Source organism: Lissotriton vulgaris, unplaced genomic scaffold, assembly GCF_964263255.1.
Source record: "Lissotriton vulgaris unplaced genomic scaffold, aLisVul1.2 SCAFFOLD_369, whole genome shotgun sequence".
Taxonomy (NCBI): domain Eukaryota; kingdom Metazoa; phylum Chordata; class Amphibia; order Caudata; family Salamandridae; genus Lissotriton; species Lissotriton vulgaris.
This window is the reverse complement of record NW_028254839.1, coordinates 1,072,032-1,096,977: the sequence shown is the minus strand read 5'-3', so window position 1 is coordinate 1,096,977 and position 24,946 is coordinate 1,072,032. Positions and strand designations below refer to the sequence as shown.

The following is a 24,946-nucleotide window of genomic DNA, read 5'->3' as shown; positions in this document are numbered from 1 at the left end:
AACCTGACAAAGATTGTGCCCCCCTACACAGAAGGGGATGACATCCACAAGTGGATAACTGCTCTTGAGAGAGCCTGCATGGTACAGCAGGTTCCTGCGGAACAATGGGCAGCAATCTTATGGTACTCCTTTTCAGAGAAAGGGAGAGATAAGCTCCTCACTGTCAGACATGAGGATGCTAAAAACTACAAAGTCCTGAAGAGTGCTCTAATGGATGGGTTTGGCTTAACCACTGAACAGTACAGGTTGTTGTTCAGAGACACCCAGAAGACACAGATTCAGGACTGGACTGATTTTGTAGATTGTGCAACTAAGGCTCTGGAGGGTTGGCTACATGGCAGCAAAGTACATGACTTTACAGGATTGTATAATTTGATTATGAGGGAGCAGATCCTAAGTAATTGTCAGAACCAGCTCTTACAACAGCACCTGGTGGACTCTGATTTGACCTCTCCCCAAGAATTGGGAAAGAGGGCAGATAAATGGGTCAGAACCAGGATTAGGCCTAATAATCAGGACAGTAACCAGAAGAAGGAGTCTACCAAGCCTCAAGATAAGGGTGGGGATAAAAGTAAAGAAAAGACTTCCCCAGGGCCCCAAAACTCCAAGAAGGGGGGTGGGTCCCAAGACACTTCATCAACTGAGAAAAAGCCTTATTGTCATGCCTGTAAACAGGTTGGGCATTACAAAACAGACAGCTGTTGTCCCAAGAATGGCAATAAAGAGAATATACCTCCAAAGCCAGCTCCAACACCTCCTGTTACTGTCAGCAGTAATTCCCCAGGAAGTGGGAGCACACCCAGGAATCTGGGTGGGTTTACTTTTGGAGCCCAGGTGGACCCTGGCCTATCCAGGTCCCCATCAATAAATAATCTTGTTTAAGAGACTGGCATGGGGTTTGCCAACTTCTCTGATTGCCCAAATACCTTGAGCAAATATAGACAAGAACCCATCATCAATGGTTTGAAAGTTGAAGCCTTTAGAGACACAGGGGCTAGCATCACCATGGTGGCTGACTGTATAGTTCCCTCTAAGCAACTTTTACCTGGTGCCACATACCAGGTAACAAACATTGATGGAATCCAAACAAATCATCCCATGGCAGTAGTAAGTCTCAGCTGGGGAGGTGTCACTGGCCCAAAGAGAGTGGCAGTGTCATCAAACTTGCCTGGAGACTGCCTACTGGGTAATGATTTAGAAATCTCAGTCTGGGCTGAGGTTGAACAGGAAATCCATTCTAGAATGGTAAACTCCAATGGAAAGGTTAGTGGGGATGTACTGGCTATAGCCCCAATCCATGATGTCCTTCCTGAAAAGGTTGGTAGGGGGCTGTGCAAGACTCAGCCCCATCTTTAACAGAAGCTCTTCCAAAACAGAATAGCAAAGCTGTTATGATAACAGCAGAAACCCAAACTGAGTCTCCTCCTGAAAAGGTTGGTGGGGCTGTGATGGCCACAGCCCAAACTCAAACAGATATGTGTGTTGTGAAGCCTGATATGATGGATCCCTCCACCCAAACTGAGAGCATAGAGGAGGAAGAGAAATCTCCCCCTCACCAGACATATGGACAGGATCAGCCTCCTCAGGGAACTGATCTTACCCCTGATGAAGGGACTGCCCCAGAGGTTGTTAGGCCTGGCCTGACAGAGCCCCTGATGGCAGTGGACCCGTCTCAGGTGGGACCCAGTATGGAGCAGGTAACCTGCCCCTCTCTACCTTGCCTTAGTCAGCCCAGGGCTGCAGGGGACAAGAAGGACAGTGAGACCCAGAGGGCCCCCTGTCAAATAAAGCACCCCCATCAATAGATTAGGGGCACCAAAACTAGTAGCCCTAGTGAGGAGAAAACTTTAAAAACTCCTGAGGGAACCCCCTTAAAAGTAGTTAGGGACCTCCCACAGATGGATTCTGTTGGGCACAGCCAAACCTGGGACCCAAAGGGCCCCAACCTGAACTGTCCCTCCAGCAAGCCAAACAGAGGGACCCAGCCTCCAGCTTTAGGTAGCCAGAGGTTGACCCTGAGAGCACAGTTAAACTCAGTTGAAGAGAGAAGGGCACACATGGTGGAAGATAATTGGAGGAAGCTGAGCCCTAAATTAGTGGAGCCTCACTTCAATACTCCATATCCAAACCAGCCTTTAACTTTGCATAAACACACCCAAGGTAGTGATTCCCTATGGTGGAGACCCTCTAATACCCCAAGGGTGAGGGACTGCTTAGTGGAACAAGAGACAGGGGGTACCCATGCTAGTGCAGGTACTTCCTTATATGGCCACTCAGGCAATATAGGCTTACCTGGCCAAGGATAGCCTTATCTCCTTTCGTTTGGGGGTGGGGGTAGGAAGGTGGCTACCTGACTATGGTTACCCCAGATTTTTTGCCTTGTGTTTAGCTGGTTTTCGACTTAGTTGGCCTGGTTCCCTGCTAATCAGGGCCCCAGGCTATCTGCTCTCTCTGTAAAATGGATTCCATGTACCCTAGGTGCATAACTAGATTGGCTTGGGTCACCTTATCCGCTCCTGTACAGAGCACTATAGGTGCCCAGGGCATAGGTGTATCCAAGGCCTATCAGGGGCTGCAGCATATCTTTTGCCACCCCTGGCTGGCTATCTAAAATTGACACAACTGGCTGATCACTCAGCTGGGGCAAGGTGGTGTAATCACTCCTTGCTTAGATATAGTATGCCTATATCTAAACCTAACTGGACACATATATACCTATCAGTCACTCCTATGGCAGGCCTTAACAATCCTGGAGGCAGAGTGCTTGGTTTTATGTGAGATGGTGCTCTAGCATGAGCGGAGCCTGTCGGCAGCTGTCGGGACCAATTCCTTAGCTGTTCCGGGATAATGCCAAACCATATACTCTTAAGTGCATTATAATCCTCGCGGTTATATGTTAACTTTGGTTTGGCTTTATCAAAACATGTTGTGTAAGGTGTCATATGATTTGGAATACTACCCCCTCGCCAGTCCTGGCGACAGGGGTAGCATTCCACCCCTCTAGAGGGAGACGACAAGTTACTTTGCTAAAACACGGTTGATTTTTAAAAGAGCCTTAGATCAACAAAATGGATGCCTCTGCCACAGACACGGGTCTGACCTCCTGATGCTGACCGAAACTCAGCAGAGGAGGCCTGGACAAAGGGTTTCCTGTCGCAGGGCGGTGTTACACCACCCCAGACAGGAGATAGTGGATTGCAGCAGGGAGGTTTGAAAGAAACCAGACACTGCCTGGGGAGCACAAGGCTGCCCCTTGCATAATCCGGCTAAACCGGTTCTGGGGCACACAAGCCCCAGTCCCAGCGTGGCCAGGATCAAAGGAAAGGGGTGTATCCACCCCCTTCCTGGGTCCCACCCATAGGAGGGGACCTAGCAGGCAATCCAGCTCACCAGATTCGAATAAGAGTGGGAGCAGTGCCAATGCAACTCATATTAGCCTGACGAAACATAAGAAACGAAACTCTGGACCCTTCGACATCCTACTCAACGTAGAAGACTGAAGAATCTCCCTTGTGGTCTAGGAGTGACCACCCTGTACAAACAGGTACCATCCAGCACCTCAACGCCTGCTTTGTTGCAATTTCCTCTGGAACTCGAGCGACAGAGATTGACGAGATCAAGCTTGCCTGCCTTCCTACAGCTCGATCCACAGTCCCTGCAGAGCTGGGACCCATGGCGGCGACCGGAAGCGTGGGGCACGCCATCTTGAAAAGACCACAAGACGCTGACTGTGCAGCCCACGAGTGACCCTCGAAGCTGTACACCGGGGTCTGAGAAGCCCCAACCCTGAGCTACTCTTGCACCGAAGCTCACCCCTCCACAATCGACGAGTGCTGCGTGGGGCCCTTCTGCTTGTGTTGGCTCGACGCGTTGGCCTGGTCACTTGCCAGCTGGCTTGTGGCCCCTGTGCCGACGAAAACCTAAAACCGACTTGCGATTCTGATTTCTCCAGACTAGCACCAGATTCTGTGAAAAGGAGCCCCCACTCTGACCCTCCTGGTCCGAGTGAGAAGCAATCATCCGATCCTGCGTGGATTGCTCTTGCCAAGTGTTGTTTGCTCCAATCTTGATGCCGACTGCGCCGACGGCAAGAGCCTACACGGGACAGATTGTGACCCAGTCCTGGACGTCACAGATGCCCCAGAGCCCACGTGACAGCAGAGAGAAGCTCGACAACCACCTGATTGCAGCTGACATTGCCTGGTTTCGTCCTGGTCACTGCTGAGTGACCCAGACTCTGTCCCCTCTGCTTTCAGGTACTTTACGACTCTGATCCACCCTTGGATCCCACCGGACACTTCTCCTTCCCATCGCCTGCAGCATCTTCAGCTCCAAGCACCAAGAACCTGCGTGACGAAACCCGACGCCACTTCGACCCTATGCACCCTCTTCCTGTGGGTGAGGTAACATTGCAACGCCGGTGTTCCCACACTCGTACCCACCTCTAGGGTCTGTGTCTAAAGTTTTGTCCTTCTAGGTTCAGCGGAAGTGTCCTTAAACTTTACTTGTGTAACTTTTACGCACTATTGACATTGCATTGGTGCAAGCCGCAATTTACGTGCTGCACCCGAATCCCGCGGGCTTTTCCCGACTTCAGCATTGCTAGTCCCGACTGCTCCCAGCGATTCCCTAGGCCCTAGGCTTAACCACTGTTCGATTGGTATCTCTTATACCACTTTCTTAATATATGTTTCGAGTGGCCACCCGCCCTCATCCATAATTGTGCAACTTTGTATGTTATACTGTGCTTTTGATTTAACGCTTGTGCCCCTTTGCTCATAAAGAGTACTGGGGATTATTTTAGAAATAAACACATATATTTTTATAATATATACTTGTGTGTGGTGTCCTTTCATTTGATATTACAGGATTGTATGTGGTAAAACAGCTCGCTTAACACGACCTCTTAAGTTAAGCCTTTAGGCTGCTTAGTCCATGCTACCCCTAGGATAGCTTGTCTAACAAGGTTGACTTACAACCAGACACCATAAGGGATTGTTTGGACTGATACAAGGTGGTTCCAGAATTGGAAACATCATATATCAGGCTAACTTCTCACATTGGTGCGCAGCGGTGCGGATTTGAGCTTGCTGTTGTTTTACCATTGCAATATTTTTATCAAATTGAAAGATCACATCAAGTACCTTAGGTACATATAAATCAAAAGCTTAGCATATTAAGTTCTACTGAACTTAGTAGTTGTAGATTAAAGGGATTAGCACACCCTGACTACAACTCACTAGCAAGGTACAGTAGGTAAACACATCACTTGCACCTCACTAGCAGTCATGTCCGACACAGGAAGAGCTTCAGGCTCTGCCCCTGTGACAGTTGACCTTACCAAGGCAACTTACAGCTATGACAAACTTAGCCACAAAGACTTGGGTGCCTTGTGCACTGCAAGGGGGCTAAAAAGGGGCAGAGCCCCTACCATTCCTTCCCTGATAGCCATCCTGGAACAGGATGACTTAGAAACAGCCAAGGCAGCTTCCTTAGCTTTAGGAGATGGAGTGAACACCCCTGAGAATGAGATCACTCCAGAAGAGGAGGAAGAGGGTTCATAGGTAGATGAGCCTGAGGATCAGGATCAAGGGGATAACCAGGTACATGTGGGGAGGCTTAGCCAAACCAACTTGGACCTACTTGGAAATGGAGGGGGCAGCATCCCCCCAGAGTACAAAGCAGAACTGTTCCAGGCAATAGAAGGGTGAGATCTCCCTCAGTGGATTCTCACATTTCTAGTGTCTCAAGAACCTCTCAAAGGGGAATGACTACCCACCAGAGAAGAGAGCATAAGGCCAGGATGAGAGCTGTAGAACTCCAGATAGAGAGGGAAGAGTTATCCCTGGCCCAAGCTAAACTTGCTTTAACAAGAGAACAAAAGTTGTGTGGCTTAGATGCCACTGGTGGCAGCAATAATATTCCTAGAGAGAAAGACAGGCCCTATAATACTAGAAACCTGACAAAGATTGTGCCCCCCTACACAGAAGGGGATGACATCCACAAGTGGATAACTGCTCTTGAGAGAGCCTGCATGGTACAGCAGGTTCCTGCGGAACAATGGGCAGCAATCTTATGGTACTCCTTTTCAGAGAAAGGGAGAGATAAGCTCCTCACTGTCAGACATGAGGATGCTAAAAACTACAAAGTCCTGAAGAGTGCTCTAATAGATGGGTTTGGCTTAACCACTGAACAGTACAGGTTGTTGTTCAGAGACACCCAGAAGACACAGATTCAGGACTGGACTGATTTTGTAGATTGTGCAACTAAGGCTCTGGAGGGTTGGCTACATGGCAGCAAAGTACATGACTTCACAGGATTGTATAATTTGATTATGAGGGAGCAGATCCTAAGTAATTGTCAGAACCAGCTCTTACAACAGCACCTGGTGGACTCTGATTTGACCTCTCCCCAAGAATTGGGAAAGAGGGCAGATAAATGGGTCAGAACCAGGATTAGGCCTAATAATCAGGACAGTAACCAGAAGAAGGAGTCTACCAAGCCTCAAGATAAGGGTGGGGATAAAAGTAAAGAAAAGACTTCCCCAGGGCCCCAAAACTCCAAGAAGGGGGGTGGGTCTCAAGACACTTCATCAACTGAGAAAAAGCCTTATTGTCATGCCTGTAAACAGGTTGGGCATTACAAAACAGACAGCTGTTGTCCGAAGAATGGCAATAAAGAGAATATACCTCCAAAGCCAGCTCCAACACCTCCTGTTACTGTCAGCAGTAATTCCCCAGGAAGTGGGAGCACACCCAGGAATCTGGGTGGGTTTACTTTTGGAGCCCAGGTGGACCCTGGCCTATCCAGGTCCCCATCAATAAATAATCTTGTTTAAGAGACTGGCATGGGGTTTGCCAACTTCTCTGATTGCCCAAATACCTTGAGCAAATATAGACAAGAACCCATCATCAATGGTTTGAAAGTTGAAGCCTTTAGAGACACAGGGGCTAGCATCACCATGGTGGCTGACTGTATAGTTCCCTCTAAGCAACTTTTACCTGGTGCCACATACCAGGTAACAAACATTGATGGAATCCAAACAAATCATCCCATGGCAGTAGTAAGTCTCAGCTGGGGAGGTGTCACTGGCCCAAAGAGAGTGGCAGTGTCATCAAACTTGCCTGGAGACTGCCTACTGGGTAATGATTTAGAAATCTCAGTCTGGGCTGAGGTTGAACAGGAAATCCATTCTAGAATGGTAAACTCCAATGGAAAGGTTAGTGGGGATGTACTGGCTATAGCCCCAATCCATGATGTCCTTCCTGAAAAGGTTGGTAGGGGGCTGTGCAAGACTCAGCCCCATCTTTAACAGAAGCTCTTCCAAAACAGAATAGCAAAGCTGTTATGATAACAGCAGAAACCCAAACTGAGTCTCCTCCTGAAAAGGTTGGTGGGGCTGTGATGGCCACAGCCCAAACTCAAACAGATATGTGTGTTGTGAAGCCTGATATGATGGATCCCTCCACCCAAACTGAGAGCATAGAGGAGGAAGAGAAATCTCCCCCTCACCAGACATATGGACAGGATCAGCCTCCTCAGGGAACTGATCTTACCCCTGATGAAGGGACTGCCCCAGAGGTTGTTAGGCCTGGCCTGACAGAGCCCCTGATGGCAGTGGACCCGTCTCAGGTGGGACCCAGTATGGAGCAGGTAACCTGCCCCTCTCTACCTTGCCTTAGTCAGCCCAGGGCTGCAGGGGACAAGAAGGACAGTGAGACCCAGAGGGCCCCCTGTCAAATAAAGCACCCCCATCAATAGATTAGGGGCACCAAAACTAGTAGCCCTAGTGAGGAGAAAACTTTAAAAACTCCTGAGGGAACCCCCTTAAAAGTAGTTAGGGACCTCCCACAGATGGATTCTGTTGGGCACAGCCAAACCTGGGACCCAAAGGGCCCCAACCTGAACTGTCCCTCCAGCAAGCCAAACAGAGGGACCCAGCCTCCAGCTTTAGGTAGCCAGAGGTTGACCCTGAGAGCACAGTTAAACTCAGTTGAAGAGAGAAGGGCACACATGGTGGAAGATAATTGGAGGAAGCTGAGCCCTAAATTAGTGGAGCCTCACTTCAATACTCCATATCCAAACCAGCCTTTAACTTTGCATAAACACACCCAAGGTAGTGATTCCCTATGGTGGAGACCCTCTAATACCCCAAGGGTGAGGGACTGCTTAGTGGAACAAGAGACAGGGGGTACCCATGCTAGTGCAGGTACTTCCTTATATGGCCACTCAGGCAATATAGGCTTACCTGGCCAAGGATAGCCTTATCTCCTTTCGTTTGGGGGTGGGGGTAGGAAGGTGGCTACCTGACTATGGTTACCCCAGATTTTTTGCCTTGTGTTTAGCTGGTTTTCGACTTAGTTGGCCTGGTTCCCTGCTAATCAGGGCCCCAGGCTATCTGCTCTCTCTGTAAAATGGATTCCATGTACCCTAGGTGCATAACTAGATTGGCTTGGGTCACCTTATCCGCTCCTGTACAGAGCACTATAGGTGCCCAGGGCATAGGTGTATCCAAGGCCTATCAGGGGCTGCAGCATATCTTTTGCCACCCCTGGCTGGCTATCTAAAATTGACACAACTGGCTGATCACTCAGCTGGGGCAAGGTGGTGTAATCACTCCTTGCTTAGATATAGTATGCCTATATCTAAACCTAACTGGACACATATATACCTATCAGTCACTCCTATGGCAGGCCTTAACAATCCTGGAGGCAGAGTGCTTGGTTTTATGTGAGATGGTGCTCTAGCATGAGCGGAGCCTGTCGGCAGCTGTCGGGACCAATTCCTTAGCTGTTCCGGGATAATGCCAAACCATATACTCTTAAGTGCATTATAATCCTCGCGGTTATATGTTAACTTTGGTTTGGCTTTATCAAAACATGTTGTGTAAGGTGTCATATGATTTGGAATACTACCCCCTCGCCAGTCCTGGCGACAGGGGTAGCATTCCACCCCTCTAGAGGGAGACGACAAGTTACTTTGCTAAAACACGGTTGATTTTTAAAAGAGCCTTAGATCAACAAAATGGATGCCTCTGCCACAGACACGGGTCTGACCTCCTGATGCTGACCGAAACTCAGCAGAGGAGGCCTGGACAAAGGGTTTCCTGTCGCAGGGCGGTGTTACACCACCCCAGACAGGAGATAGTGGATTGCAGCAGGGAGGTTTGAAAGAAACCAGACACTGCCTGGGGAGCACAAGGCTGCCCCTTGCATAATCCGGCTAAACCGGTTCTGGGGCACACAAGCCCCAGTCCCAGCGTGGCCAGGATCAAAGGAAAGGGGTGTATCCACCCCCTTCCTGGGTCCCACCCATAGGAGGGGACCTAGCAGGCAATCCAGCTCACCAGATTCGAATAAGAGTGGGAGCAGTGCCAATGCAGCTCATATTAGCCTGACGAAACATAAGAAACGAAACTCTGGACCCTTCGACATCCTACTCAACGTAGAAGACTGAAGAATCTCCCTTGTGGTCTAGGAGTGACCACCCTGTACAAACAGGTACCATCCAGCACCTCAACGCCTGCTTTGTTGCAATTTCCTCTGGAACTCGAGCGACAGAGATTGACGAGATCAAGCTTGCCTGCCTTCCTACAGCTCGATCCACAGTCCCTGCAGAGCTGGGACCCATGGCGGCGACCGGAAGCGTGGGGCACGCCATCTTGAAAAGACCACAAGACGCTGACTGTGCAGCCCACGAGTGACCCTCGAAGCTGTACACCGGGGTCTGAGAAGCCCCAACCCTGAGCTACTCTTGCACCGAAGCTCACCCCTCCACAATCGACGAGTGCTGCGTGGGGCCCTTCTGCTTGTGTTGGCTCGACGCGTTGGCCTGGTCACTTGCCAGCTGGCTTGTGGCCCCTGTGCCGACGAAAACCTAAAACCGACTTGCGATTCTGATTTCTCCAGACTAGCACCAGATTCTGTGAAAAGGAGCCCCCACTCTGACCCTCCTGGTCCGAGTGAGAAGCAATCATCCGATCCTGCGTGGATTGCTCTTGCCAAGTGTTGTTTGCTCCAATCTTGATGCCGACTGCGCCGACGGCAAGAGCCTACACGGGACAGATTGTGACCCAGTCCTGGACGTCACAGATGCCCCAGAGCCCACGTGACAGCAGAGAGAAGCTCGACAACCACCTGATTGCACCTGACATTGCCTGGTTTCGTCCTGGTCACTGCTGAGTGACCCAGACTCTGTCCCCTCTGCTTTCAGGTACTTTACGACTCTGATCCACCCTTGGATCCCACCGGACACTTCTCCTTCCCATCGCCTGCAGCATCTTCAGCTCCAAGCACCAAGAACCTGCGTGACGAAACCCGACGCCACTTCGACCCTATGCACCCTCTTCCTTTGGGTGAGGTAACATTGCAACGCCGGTGTTCCCACACTGGTACCCACCTCTAGGGTCTGTGTCTAAAGTTTTGTCCTTCTAGGTTCAGCGGAAGTGTCCTTAAACTTTACTTGTGTAACTTTTACGCACTATTGACATTGCATTGGTGCAAGCCGCACTTTACGTGCTGCACCCGAATCCCGCGGGCTTTTCCCGACTTCAGCATTGCTAGTCCCGACTGCTCCCAGCGATTCCCTAGGCCCTAGGCTTAACCACTGTTCGATTGGTATCTCTTATACCACTTTCTTAATATATGGTTTGAGTGGCCACCCGCCCTCATCCATAATTGTGCAACTTTGTTTGTTATACTGTGCTTTTGATTTAACGCTTGTGCCCCTTTGCTCATAAAGAGTACTGGGGATTATTTTAGAAATAAACACATATATTTTTATAATATATACTTGTGTGTGGTGTCCTTTCATTTGATATTACAGGATTGTATGTGGTAAAACAGCTCGCTTAACACGACCTCTTAAGTTAAGCCTTTAGGCTGCTTAGTCCATGCTACCCCTAGGATAGCTTGTCTAACAAGGTTGACTTACAACCAGACACCATAAGGGATTGTTTGGACTGATACAAGGTGGTTCCAGAATTGGAAACATCATATATCAGGCCAGCTTCTCACAACAGCCCAGACTGGGAAACTCATTTGGAACACCTTAGGAACTTATTTGACACTAGGACTCACTATGAATCCAAAGAAAACCACACTGGGGACACAGCAAATTGATTATTTGGGATACACTATCAGTGAGGGCACCCTGAAACCCCAAATAATCAAGTTAGAAGCCATTCAAAAGATTCCTACACCTACCACTCGAAGAGAAGTGAGGGCTTTTCTGGGATTAGTGGGGTATTACAGGAGATTTATTCCCCAATTGTCAGAGGTAGCAAGCCCCCTTACGGATCTGTTAAGAAACAAACCCTCCAGGGCCAAGATTCAATGGGGTCAAGCACAAGAAAAGAGTATTGAGACTTTAAAAGCCTTATTATGTCAAGCTCCAATATTAACCTGTCCTGATTATAGGAAATTGTTTGTTCTCCAAACTGATGCCTCAGACAGAGGGTTAGGAGCAGCCTTATCACAACCGGATTCCCAAGGTCTGCTTAAACCAGTGCTATTCTTAAGTCGAAAACTATTTCCAAGAGAAACCCGATATGCCACAATGGAGAAGGAATGTCTTGCCATTAAGTGGGCCATGGAATCATTGCAGTACTATTTGTTAGGACGCACTTTCTTCTTGGTAACAGATCATGCCCCATTGACATGGTTAGCCACTAACAAGGACACCAATGCTAAGGTTTTACGCTGGTTCCTGGCCTTACAACCTTTTTCATTTCAGACTTTGCACATGTCTGGAAAATTACAAGGAAATGTGGACTACCTATCCAGGTTCCCTGTATCAGAATGGCCCGACCGTCCATCCCAAGAAGAGAGGCAATGTAATATAGACTGCGCCGAGAACCCCAAGATGGCGCCCAGCTGGGCATCCGACAATGCAACACTCAGCGGTCTAGCGTTTCAGGAAGACGGGAGAGAGAACGACGGTTATCTCAGGTGGAGGAGTGAAAGATCATCAGGAGAAGCGCGGGAAGCAGCGGGAGAAAGAGCTGAAGAGAGGATAACGAGGGAGGAGACGTCGGAGGGTCCCCAGAGGTGAGAGGAGACGACCAGAACCCCAAAGTACACCGCGATAGTATCCGGCAGTTCCCTGAAGGCACAGGACGCCGAGATACCGACTGCTACGGTCACCAGGGACTGTAGCCCCAGGCGAGTAACGGGAAAAGAAGGGTGGAAACAGAGGTTGGAGCCAAAGGGGTGGTGGGGGTTTTGGCGCAAATAAGTGCATGGAATGATTCTCACCCTCCTTGTTACCTCCATTCATTCAGCCCACTGCCTTCCTTACCTCACTTGTGGTGATCCTAGAAAGCTGGCGAAGGGGAGCACCGTAGAAAATATAAATAAGTATAACAGATAAGTGACCGTAGTGTCCTTTCTTTTCTCGGTTTGCCTTGCCTCTTGGGGAAGTACCGGCCTGAGCAGCAGAGCGGAAACAGCGTGGACGACGAACTTTGCTCATCCTGAAAGACTGTAACTTAGAAAGGAAACTACTGGATTAAGTGGTTTATTCTTCGTGGTCTGTTCTGAAATAAATAGCCAATACTAACTAATTGATAGAGAACCGTGTCTCAATGCAAGGCCATAAACTCATTCTTTATCGATCTTACTTGGGTTAAAGTGGTAAAACCATCACAGATACCTATAACTAAACCTATATCTGGACACATATAAACCTGTGAGCCACTCCTATGGAAGGCCTTATCAATCCTGAAGGCAGAGTGCGTGGTTTAATGTGAGATGGAGCTCTAGCATGAGCTGAAACTGTCTGCAGCTTTCGGGAACAACTCCCTAAGCTGTTCCCGGATAATGCCATACCATATACTATTAAGTGCATTATAATCCTCGCGGTTATATAGCAACTTTGGTTTGGCTTTATCAAAACATGTCGTGTAAGGTGTCATACGATTTGGAATACTATCCCCTCAACAGTCCTGCCGACTGGGATAGCATTCCACCCCTCTAGAGGGAGAAGACATGTTACTTTACTGAAACGCGGTTGATTTTTAAAAGAGCCTCAGATCCACAAAATGGATGCTTCTGCCACAGACACGAGTCTGACCTCCTGCTGCTGACCGAAACTCAGCAGAGGAGGCCTGCACAAAGGCTTTCCTGTCGCAGGGAGGTGTTACACCACCCCAGACAGGAGATAGTGGATTGTAGCAGGGAGGTTTGAAAGAAACCAGACACTGCCTGGGGCGCACAAGGCTGCCCCTTGCATAATCCGGCCAAACCGGTTCTGGGGCACACCAGCCCCTGTCCCAGTGCGGCCTGGATCAAAGGGAAAGGGGTGTATCCACCCCCTTCCTGGGTCCCACCCATAGGAGGGGACCTAGCAGGTAATCCAGCCCCCTAGATTGGTATAAGAATGGGAGCAGTGCCAACGCACTCAGATTATCCTGGTGAAACATTTGAAATGAAACTCTGGACCCTTCGACTTCCTACTCAACGTAGAAGACTGAAGAATCTCCCTTGTGGTCAAGGAGTGACCACCCTGTGCCAACAGTCACCATCCAGCACCTCGACGTCTGCTTTGTTGCAGTTCCTGCTGGAACTCGAGTAACAGAGATCAACGAGATCAAGCTTGCCTGCCTTCTTACAGCCCGATCCACAGTCCCTGCCGAGCTGAGACCTGTGGAGGTGACCGGAAGCGTGGGGCACACCATCTTGAAAAGACCACGAGATGCTGACTGTGCAGCGCACGAGTGACCCTCGAAGCTGTACACCGGGGTTTAAAAAGCCCCAACCCTGAGCCACTTTTGCACCGAAGCTCACCCCTTCACACTCGACGAGTGCTGTGCGGGGCCCTTCTGCTTTCTTTGGCTCGACGCGTTGGCCAGGTCACTTGCCAGCTGGCTTGTGGCCCTAGTGCCGACAAAAACCTAAATTTGACTTGTGATTCTGGTTGCTCCAGACTTGCACCCGCTCCTCTGAAAAGGAGCACCCACTCTGACCCTCCTGGTCCGAGTGAGAAGCAATCGTCCAATCCCGCGTGGATTGCTCTTGCCAAGTGTTGTTTGCTCCGATCTTGAAGCCGACAGCGCCGATGGTGAGAGCCTCCATGAGACAGCTCGGGACCCGCTCCTAGACGTCACAGATGCCCCAGAGCCCACGTGGCAGCGGAGAGAAGCTCCTCAACAACCACCTGATTGCGCCCGACATTGCCTGGTTCCGTCCTGGTTCCACCCTGGTCACTGCTGAGTGACCCAGTCTCTGTCCCCTCTGCTTTCAGGCACTTTACGACTCTGATCCACCCTTGGATCACACCGGACACTTCTCCTTCACATCGTCTGCAGCATCTTCAGCTTCAAGCACCATCAACCTGCGTGACGAAACCCGACGCCACTTCGACCCTATGCACCCGCTTCCTGTGGGTGAGGTAACTCAGCAACGCCGGTGTTCCCACACTGGTACACACCTCTAGGGTCTGTGTCTAAAGTTTTGTCCTTCTAGGTTCAGCGGAAGTATCCTTAAACTCTCTTTGTGTAACTTTTACGCACCATTGACTTTGCATTGGTGCATGCGTGTGCTTTAAGCGCTACACCCGAATCCCGCAGGCTTTTCCCGACTTCAGCATTGCTTGTCCCGACTGCTCCCAGCGATTCCCTAGGCCCTAGGCCTAACCACTGTTCGATTGGTATCTCTTATACCACTTTCTTAATATATGGTTTGAGTGGCCACCCGCCCTCATCCATAATTGTGCAACTTTCATATGTTATACTGTGCTTTTGATTTAACGCTTGTGCCCCTTTGCTCATAAAGAGTACTGGGGATTAATTTAGAAATAAACACATATATTTTTATAATATAAAAGGCTGCTTAGTCTATGCTACCACTAGGATAGCATGTCTAATAAGGTTGACTTACAACCAGACAGCATAAGGTATTGCAGAATTGGAAACATCATATATCAGGCCAACTTCTCACAGATAGTATACACAAATGCATGAATTCAGGATGTGTGCCGTGCAATCACATCTTGTGTTAGATTCAATACACTATAATGTTGCTTCATTCATGAAAAGAAAATAGGCCGTATACGATATATACATGAAAAGTGGCTTGCTTCCTAGATAACTAGTGGCATTGTCGTCACGGTGGGAGCACAAACGCCTCTCAAGGCGGTGATATAAACGTGTGCACCAAGGTGAAATGATTCCAGATTAAATTATTTTATTTATGTCAATGATAATGTTTTCAAGGCTTGACTTAATTATGTACAGGATTTTAAGGCCAAGACAGACTTCCTTGTTAATTGGTTGGTCTGCCCACCTCTATCCCTCCCAGAGCCCCTCCATTAACCCAATAGAAAACGGCCACAAAAATACAAAATACAATTGTGTTCAAACATTGCGTAGAAAGAAGATCTGCACTAAAGAGAGAGTGGCCTTACACTTGCTACAAGCACACCGTTTCTCCTCTGCTTCAATGGGGTGATGCAGGAGTCCTAATGTCGATGAAAGTCCTTGTACAGTAAACGGGGCAGTGTTTCTCACGTTTTAACAGTGTTTGACAAATGCACGTAGTTTATATCAGCAACTATTTGTTTATGTTTCAGTAACTTAAATGACCGTAGTACGGGTCTGCTGTCGGTAATTCAGCCAGCAAAAGTCCCACTGAAGGCAGATTTACCCCATCCGAGTAGAACCTGCCCATTTTACACGACCCCATCTGTAAATCACGGCCAGTTATCCTACAATGGATATTACTTTAACCAGATTCAGCTAGTGGAAGCCGTCTGTGAAGGACCATGCAGCACTGATGGTTGCAAATGGTCGACTGGCGCCCCCTTGAGATGTCTCAACGCCCCCCCCCCCGCCCTCCAGGGGGGCGCGCCCCACAGTTTGAAGACCACTGCACTAGAGTAACAAAGTCAGGAAGTGTCTGGAAGTGAATTAACGAGGTCTAATAACCTACAATAAACACTATACAGCCTTGGTATCGGGCACCCCAAGCTTCCTTAAAACCAGCTGCGCTCTTAGGAACCAAAACTTTGGGCCCAGATTTTTTTTTGCATTGAATCGTACGATATAAACTCAAAAGCAGGAGCATCGATTAGAACCCAAGAATGCGTCTGCTGGACTTTAAACATTGAGTGCAGGCTGGCATCCCCTTCATCTCTCTTGGTGGGGCCGTCTTGACACAATCAAAATGATGCTTCCTCCAATAGTTTTGTGTATCCTCTCCAACATCCACTACCTATTCCATCTAAATTCTTTCAGAGTTCAATTCTATTCTGATCTCCTTTTTATGGAATAATAAAAAAATCAAGAATGGCGTTACAGAAATTAGTAAATCCAAAATCTGAGGGCGGTGTCAATTTCCCCCATTGCGCCAATTATCACAAGTTACGCCAACTAAAAATTGGATTACCAATCAGACCGAGGATAAACCTCTCTCCTCTCTGGGTCGATCTGGAGACCTCATTTTTTGTTCCCTTCTCACTTCAGGAATATCGCTCCTTCACCCGCAAACGCTCTCTGCTCCCATGATTAAGCAACCCTGTAAATTACTATCTATTGCACCTCATTTAGTTGTGCATAATTTAGATACTTTTCTCAATTCTACCATCTGGCACAACAAACAAATCCTTCCTAACAGGAAACCTATATACTGGGAGAGCTGGAGACACAAGGGTCTGCTCTGGGGTCACCAACTTTTTGATCAGGGCTCCCCTTTTCAATGTATGCAATTACACTCCCTATATCATCTACCTTCTTCTTTTAAACCTACATTTTTGATCTTGCGGAATGTAATACTTGATACTTACGCTAAACTCAAATCTTCCTCTTCTCCAACCCTTGGCATAATCTTCTCCGCATAACCCCCAAAGCGTCCACCATTTATTCCCATTTATTGGTTCCCCCTGAGCTCCGAGATAAAACTAAAGTAGAACTGTTGTGGGAATCTGATTTGGGAGTGAATGGCTTTATTTCTTTTTGGAACAGAATGTGGACGAAAATCAGGAAATCATCTGGAGCCGCCCGCGCAACGCAAACACTTTTCTTTCTTTATAACAGATTATTTTTTACACTTGTATATCTAATAAAATTCACAACAGACATGGTAATACTTGCTGGACATGCTCCCAGGTTAACGCTGATCTTCATATGTTATTCACCTGTCCACATCTTTTTATATTTTGGGGGCATCAAATTAACACTATTTTTCACCCCTCAATCCCCCTCTACTTCACAAATGTTTTCCCAGGCAGTCTAACACCGGACAGAGGGGGGGGAGGGGGGGCCGATCCCAAGTATTACTTATTGATTTATTAAAAGCCGAAGCTTTTCATCAGATATCAAAGAGCTGGAAACATTCCTCCAATGGTCTTATTTTGCGTGGTGGTGGCGGTGTCACAACCAGCGCCTTGAGGCAGCATTTGTCCACCCCATCTCTCTTGCAACAAAAAGACTCCACCTCTGGGGCCTTTCACACAATATCCAGACGATACTGGGAGAGAACTTCTTTCCCCGATCTCTCACAACAAGAAGCCCCCGGACCTCCCACTGCTCGGTGTACAGTGAGGCTTCATTCATCATTTCCTATAATGTCTTAAGATTGTTTCATTCACAAGTGTTGTTATCTACACGTCATGTGATCCTGCGACTACACGCGTCCTCTTCTATAATTCCGGGTATTATTTTCATGTGTAGTTGATCATTAATACTTTTTATTGAACTTTCTTGCATGTGTGCATTAACAAATAATTGCTATATGAAGTATTGTTTAGAACCATATTAATATTTCTAAATAAACCTCTCCTTGAAGTTTAAAAACATTTTTTTAGAACCCAAGAATACACTTTACAAGTTGACAGCTCGGCCATCGCAGCCTTTGTTGGTTTTACACCCATTAGTAGTTCTGTAAACGTCACTCCCCCCCCCCTGCAGTGTAACCACCCGCTCAACAACGTGTAAAAAAGAATCGAACAGATGACGTGATTGTATTAACACATTGAACCTTGAAACAAACACACTTAACACTTTGTTTTTTGCGAGGAAAAAACTAAAAACCTCTGACCTAACACGTTTCATTTCTAATAAAAAAAAGTGTGTCAAACTCTTCAAAAGAGCTAAAGAAACTAATGTTGTTTAATTATTCTCATATCAAAAGAAGGACAACGTCCACGCGCCAAAAAGCGTCTGAACATATAAATAATTCCCATCACATTATCCACCCACCCGCCTCCAACATTTCAAGCAACTAACCCGCGAAGGCTGAAGCTGCTGCTTTTAAAGGCACAAAAAAAAAAAACACATTCCCTCAGTGCAGGAAGTGATGTCACTGAAGGCCCAGCCAATGGAAGCACGAGAAAGAGTTCAAACTGGCGCCAAACTCACCTGGCATTAATTATGCAAATGAGGCAGGTACATAGGCGGCGGCTCCGAAGCGCTCTGGTTTGATCCCTCAGTAGCGCCTCGAGTGTGTCCGTGTCAGGGACACAGCGCACGGAGCCCCACGGCGCCCAGAAGCCCAGCACGGAGCCCTCCCGAAGCCCACCACGGAGCCCTCCTGAAGCCCAGCACGGAGCCCAGAAGCCCAGCACGGAGCCCCACGGCGCCCAGAAGCCCTGCACGGAGCCCCACGGCGTCCTGAAGCCCTGCACGGAGCCCCACGGAGCCCTGAAGCCCTGCACGGAGCCCCACAGCGCCCAGAAGCCCAGCACGGAGCCTCACGGCGCCAAGAAGCCCTGCACGGAGCCCCACGGCGTCCTGAAGCCCTGCACGGAGTTCTTTCATGGTGAGTAGCGCCTCCGAGGGGGTCATCAGGGCCGGAGTGGCCGGTAGATGCGCCCCCCCCCCCCCCTGACCTGGGGGTCCGTCGCGGCCCTTGAACTTTCTATAATCCTCCCGTCCATCTCCCCCCAGGGCCGGCGTCAGTCTGGTGGGGGGGGGGGGCTCCATGCCTGGGGGGCCACACTTACAAGACTGACCCTGCCTGCGCTTCATCAGTCTCAATGTCAGGAGTCGAAATGTCGTTTTCAGGGTCTTTAGAAGTGTAATTGAGTTTTGGGGCTGGAGGTGGGCAGCAAACACGTGAACAGGGAGAGCGAGCCGAGCTCTGGCTCGGCTCGAAGAACCCATGGACGGTCCGAGCCCTGAAACATCACGTAACATATGATACACTTTTTAAAATGTTGATGAGACTGTTTCTTTAACACGGGAAAGCTTTGATCTAATTATGTCACAATCTAGCGCTGCACTAAGAAGCACTTGTTAAAAGTGTTAGGGCCTTATTTATGAAGGCCTTGCGCCGCCGGGGCGCCACTTTTAACATGGTAAAAAGAGACGCCCCGGCGGCGCAAGGCCTTCATAAATAAGGCCCTTAGGGGCAGATTTATGAAGGCCTTGCGCCGCCGGTGCGTCACTTATTACCATGTTAAAAGTGACGCCCCGGCGGCGCAAGGCCTTCATAAATCTGCCCCTAGCATGAGCTTTTAGTCAGTCGTTCCTCGCTGCCTCACACTGGGGGCGGCGCTATCAGTGAACCAACAGGCGAGACAGGTGCCAAGTGGACCCTGTATGTGCCCAGATTATTATAGCGCAACATTCGTATTTTTAATTCACACAATAGCTTTTGTATAGGTGGTTTTCTGATTTATGGATTTGAAAAGTGCTTTCATGCGCATATATGAAGGAAATCGAGTTTCGGTGAAATCCAATATTTGCCCGAAGCTCCCGCAGCTTCAGTGGAGAAGCTGCGATGGATCCAGGTTTTGTGGTCATTTTGGACAAATCATCGCTGAATGGCTGTTTGTCTCCTATGTCGATGCTTTGTTTTTACCTCCTAAGGTTTCTATAGTGTGACCTCTAGCTGAGCTATCGAAGCGCTTCACATGAACAGCAGTCACATTGTACAAGGTCACATTCATGTCTTTGAGGCACTTGAGATTTGCCAGAGTGACAGGATGCTGAGCCAATCAATGACTCGAACCGAGCTCGACCAGTTCCAAAGTTGCAAGCTCTGGCTGGTATGCCACATCCTGGGTAGATGGAGGGTGGCGGGCAGAACGCACATAATAGCTCGGCCCACTGAGCCCGACACTCCAGCAGGACCTCAAGCGGGGCCAGGGCCAGAGCCAGGCTCGAGCCAGGGCCAGGCTTCAGGCTCGAGCCAGAACCAGGGTCAGGGCCAGGCTCGAGCCAGAGCCAGGCTTCATGCTCGAGCCAGAACCAGGGTCAGGGCCAGGCTCGAGCCAGAGCCAGGCTTCATGCTCGAGCCAGAACCAGGGTCAGGGCCAGGGCCAGGCTCGAGCCAGGGCCAGGCTTCAGGCCAGGCTCGAGCCAGAGCCAGGGCCAGAGCCAGGCTCGAGCCAGGGCCAGGCTTCAGGCTCGAGCCAGAACCAGGGTCAGGGCCAGGCTTCAGACTCGGGCCAGGCTTCAGGCTCGAGCCAGAGGCAGGGCCAGGCTCGAGCCAGGGCCAGGCTTCAGACCAGGCTCGAGCCAGAGCCAGGCTCGAGCCAGAGCCAGGCTTCATACTCGAGCCAGAACCAGGGTCAGGGCCAGGCTTCAGACTCGGGCCAGGGCAGGGCCAGGCTTCAGGCTCGAGCCAGGTCAGGCTCCAGCCTTGGCGAAGCTTTCAGCGCCCGTCTTCCTAGTGCCAGATGTCCAGGCTTCGGTGTGGTACCGGGACCTCCTTCACCTTAAGCTGCTCTTGCAGTCGGCTCGGAGTGCTGCTGCTGCTGGAGCCGAGCCTGCTGGAAGTGATGAGCTGTGCTGTGGAGTATGGGCCTCAGCTGCCGCTCTAAAGTAACTCTCCAGATGCTGTGCGCCTGTTTGAAGCAGAGATGATGCACATCTTGGGATTACAGATGTGACAAATATTGGACCCACAGTGGCCCAAACAAACCCTTGGCCCATCCAGACCAAAACTCCTAGAACCGGGCCTGGTCCGCAGCGGGGGCTGGGGGGGCCACACTTACAAGACTGACCCTGCCTGGGGGGGGGGGCGGGGGCGCTGCATGCTTGGGGTGGGGGCTCCATGCCTGGGGGGCCGGGGAGTCTATTCCTGGAGGGTCACACTCACAAGACTGACCCTGCCTGGGGGTCCCATACCTGGGGGGCCGGGGGGAGATGTCTCCATGCCTCGGGGGGGGGGGGGGGGCGAGGATGTCTTCATGCCTGGGGGCGGGGGTGCACGCACGGAGGAAGATCACACGCAAACTAGCACCACGAATTGAACATTAGACCTAGAAAGGAAGTCCACAGAAAAAGGATTTAATTGCACAATAATGAATGAAAAAGCAACTTGCATTTCAAATGCAGTAAATGCCCGGGAGGGGGGGTGGAGGCTGCATTGTGACAAGATACTGTCTTTGAGAGAGCTCAGGGTGTGCAGGCGCCTGCTGCAGACCTCTCAGCCCCCCCTCCTCTCAGCCCCCCCTCCTCTCAGCCCCCCTCCCCCCCTGCCCCCCTCTACTGCATATACTAGTGATTAGAGTTATCTCTATATACATAGGGAAGGGAGACGAATGGATATACTCTAAGAGTCACATAGGAATGGTAGAGTACAAAGGTCTACGCATATACTAGTGATTAGAGTTATCTCTATATACATAGGGAAGGGAGACGAATGGATATACTGTAAGAGTCACACAGGAATGGTAGAGTACAAAGGTCTACGCATATACTAGTGATTAGAGTTATCTCTATATACATAGGGAAGGGATACAAATGTATATACTGTAAGAGTCACACAGGAATGGTAGAGTACAAAGGTCTACGCATATACTAGTGATTAGAGTTATCTCTATATACATAGGGAAGGGATACGAATGGATATACTGTAAGAGTCACATAGGAATGGTAGAGAGTACAAAGGTCTACGCATATACTAGTGATTAGAGTTATCTCTATAAACATAGGGGAGGGATACAAATGGATATACTCTAAGATTCACATAGGAATGGTAGAGAGTACAAAGGTCTACTGCATATACTAGTGATTAGAGTTATCTCCATATACATAGGGAAGGGGTACGAATGGATATACTCTAAGAGTCACATAGGAATGGTAGAGAGTACAAAGGTCTACGCATATACTAGTGATTAGAGTTATCTCTATATACATATGGAAGGGATATGAATGGATATACGCTAAGAGTCACATAGGAATGGTAGAGAGTACAAAGGTCTACGCATACACTAGTGATTAGAGTTATCTCTCTAAACATAAGGAAGGGATACGAGTTCCTTCGTTATGAAACGGGCTGGGTCCCATGTTATGTTATGGTATGGCCAGTCCAGGCCAGTTTCTGAGTGTGAGAGCCTGAGGAGCGCTTTGCAGGGGGGCGATTGAAGTTTTGTTCCACTGTCCTGGCCACTGCACCCCCCCCCCACATCATCCCCTCCCTGGAGTTCCACCTGGCCACAACAACAAGTCGTGACCCACTGACCCCACCAGACCCGATGGATGAGTGACGTCACCAGAGAGGCCCTGTGATGATCAAGGGGGCACAATTATACAGGCAAACCACTGCCAAAACACTTGTATGTCTTTAGCTAGGGGGGAGGGGGGGCACTGACTGTCAGGACTGGACCAATACGGCAATACCACTAAAGTTAACACTAAGCACTGCATACACAGAGTCATTATCTGGGCATTATAAATAAATACTACTGTCTGTAAAAACACACACTTGCTGCGCAATTGCTGTCGGACTCGGTCGGGTTCGAAGTTAAATACTGACTAGAACATGACCGTTGTTGGGCCGCCCCCTCCTGCTAGCCTCGCCCACACTAGTGGTCCTCTAGTGCCGTCAATCCAGTGGTAGCGCGGCCGCAACCAATGGCGGCCCTGGGAGGACATTTGGCAAGCCCTCGCCGTAGTAGTGACGCGTTACGCGCTCGCCGCCCGCCCCGCGCCCCCTACGCGCGCCCCTCGTCGTCGTGCGTCACGGCCAGGGGCAGCGGGAACAACTGGAAAAGAGATGAATTCAGGTGAGGAAAGAATAAAGACCCGGCCTAGAGTCAGGACCCTCCTGGGGTCTGATGGATCGTGGTATTACTTCCTGCAGGATATTGTCAGGATGGAGACCTTACACATTGACACAGACCTTGTCGGCGGGAGCTTGTTGGATGGAGTTGGGTTTTGGGCTCTCTGGCTCAGCTCATTGGCTGCTTTTGGGCTCTCTGGCTCAGCTCATTGGCTGCTTTTGGGCTCTCTGGCTCAGCCCATTGGCTGCTTTTGGGCTCTCTGGCTCAGCTCATTGGCTGCTTTTGGGCTCTCTGGCTCAGCTCATTGGCTGCTTTTGGGCTCTCTGGCTCAGCTCATTGGCTGCTTTTGGGCTCTCTGGCTCAGCTCATTGGCTGCTTTTGGGCTCTCTGGCTCAGCTCATTGGCTGCTTTTGGGCTCTCTGGCTCAGCTCATTGGCTGCTTTTGGGCTCTCTGGCTCAGCTCATTGGCTGCTTTTGGGCTCTCTGGCTCAGCTCATTGGCTGCTTGCAGTTTTTGGTCTGTGCCATCTATGGGTACTCCTCTGCCAGGATATTAAGGAGGCCACGAGCGGTCAGCGTGTACTTCCTGCCTGTCCCATCATGGACATCTGATCGCCAGAGACGCGGCCAGCCTGTACTTCCTGCCTGTCCCATCATGGACATCTGATCTCCAGACATTGCCTCCATGGTGGCTAGAAGCGGCCCGTGTGCTGCCGGTACTCGGCTTCAGCTACTATTTCCAGGCCATGGATCCATCCTCGCCTCATCTCCTTTATCCTTCGAGGGGGCTTCTTGGGACCACCTCAGGCACGGGCAGTTTCATTGGGTTTAGGGAAGGTTTAGTCTCAAAGAGGAACTTGTCCTTCACTGGTGAACTAGAAAGAGCTCGAACTGATCTCGGTTCTGTCCATCTGTTGGTTCATTTGCTTCTGCGCTTGACATGTTTGCTTTTGTTTCCAGGAACTCCATCACTGTATGATCCTGCATTACAAGACACTTAAGCTGACCTTTGCTGTTAGTTGGGTCGGATCTTGAGCTAAAAAAATACCAATGACTAAGGATAAAGAGGTTCAAAGCTGAACATAACTTGATGATGTGTTGGCTTTATGCCCTTCCGCTTGTGCTATACATGTGCTTGTGTCCAAGTTAGGGGCATCATGTGCGTTGTTTAAGGCTTGGATGTCTGCCCCCAATAAAGTTCCGACTTGTGAAGGCCTTGGGCGCATTTACTCTGCTATAGGACCGACTGGGCTCTGAGCTGTGTGTTTCTGAATTTTTGAAAGTTCGTTATTTTGTGACCTTCTTTTGGTGCAGTTATATTCCTGTCTTTTTTAGGTTCCTACTTTATTTTTGCTGTTCCTAATTCTATTAATACTAATTCCGGTAAATATGCGCCCAGCTGCATTGGTGAATGCAGGGTGTGGAAATAACACTGATCGTATTGGGCCATTAGTATGAGGTCTTATGGTTGGCTCAATCTGTATTAGCATATGAAACCATCATGCAAAACCAGATCCAACACCAGGGAGTAACAATATGAATGGCAGTGTCTCACACAGGAACATACAAAGGGGTTTCTTTTGGTGGTCCTCAGTTGTTTACTGTACATGTAGATACGTGGCTCTTTTTTAACATTATTATTTCTATTGCTTGTTTTAGTTAACGTGAACCACCATCATGGATCAACCTTTTATTTGACTAATTTTATTTGCCAGTCCATTTTATACTGCGGATTTTTCTTGTTACCTCACTTAGTTATTTCAATTGAAGCTCCAGCAAGAAAATACCAGGTAGAGAAGGGCTTAGAGTGATGGAGTTCTGTGCATTGTAATTTTGAAATACTTTAGCTGGAGTTAATCCTTGGCAAAGGGAGCTCTAAGTATTACTAATAGTACAGGCTTTGTGTGCTGGGTTTTGTTCTGATTGCTAGGTGTAATGTTTTCATAATTTTATTGTAATCATGAGTCCGCCGCCACAGACATTTGCACCAGTTTTAGTCC

At 49.2% G+C, this 24,946-nt stretch overlaps 1 protein-coding gene and 1 long non-coding RNA gene across 2 annotated transcripts in view; both read left to right on the top strand.

Moving 5' to 3' along the window:
- The window catches only part of LOC147659403 (uncharacterized), a 40,573-nt gene extending 28,522 nt beyond the window's left edge, over nt 1-12,051 (top strand). The window contains exon 2 of the mRNA XM_086951767.1: nt 11,418-12,051. Within this exon, the coding sequence (XP_086807893.1) occupies nt 11,418-12,051 (634 nt within the window). The remainder of the gene's footprint in view (nt 1-11,417) is intronic.
- Nucleotides 12,052-18,364: 6,313 nt separating this feature from the next.
- LOC147659402 (uncharacterized) overlaps nt 18,365-24,946 on the top strand; it is a 49,942-nt gene continuing 43,360 nt past the window's right edge. The window contains exon 1 of the long non-coding RNA XR_015307269.1: nt 18,365-18,752. This is a non-coding gene — a long non-coding RNA (uncharacterized LOC147659402). The remainder of the gene's footprint in view (nt 18,753-24,946) is intronic.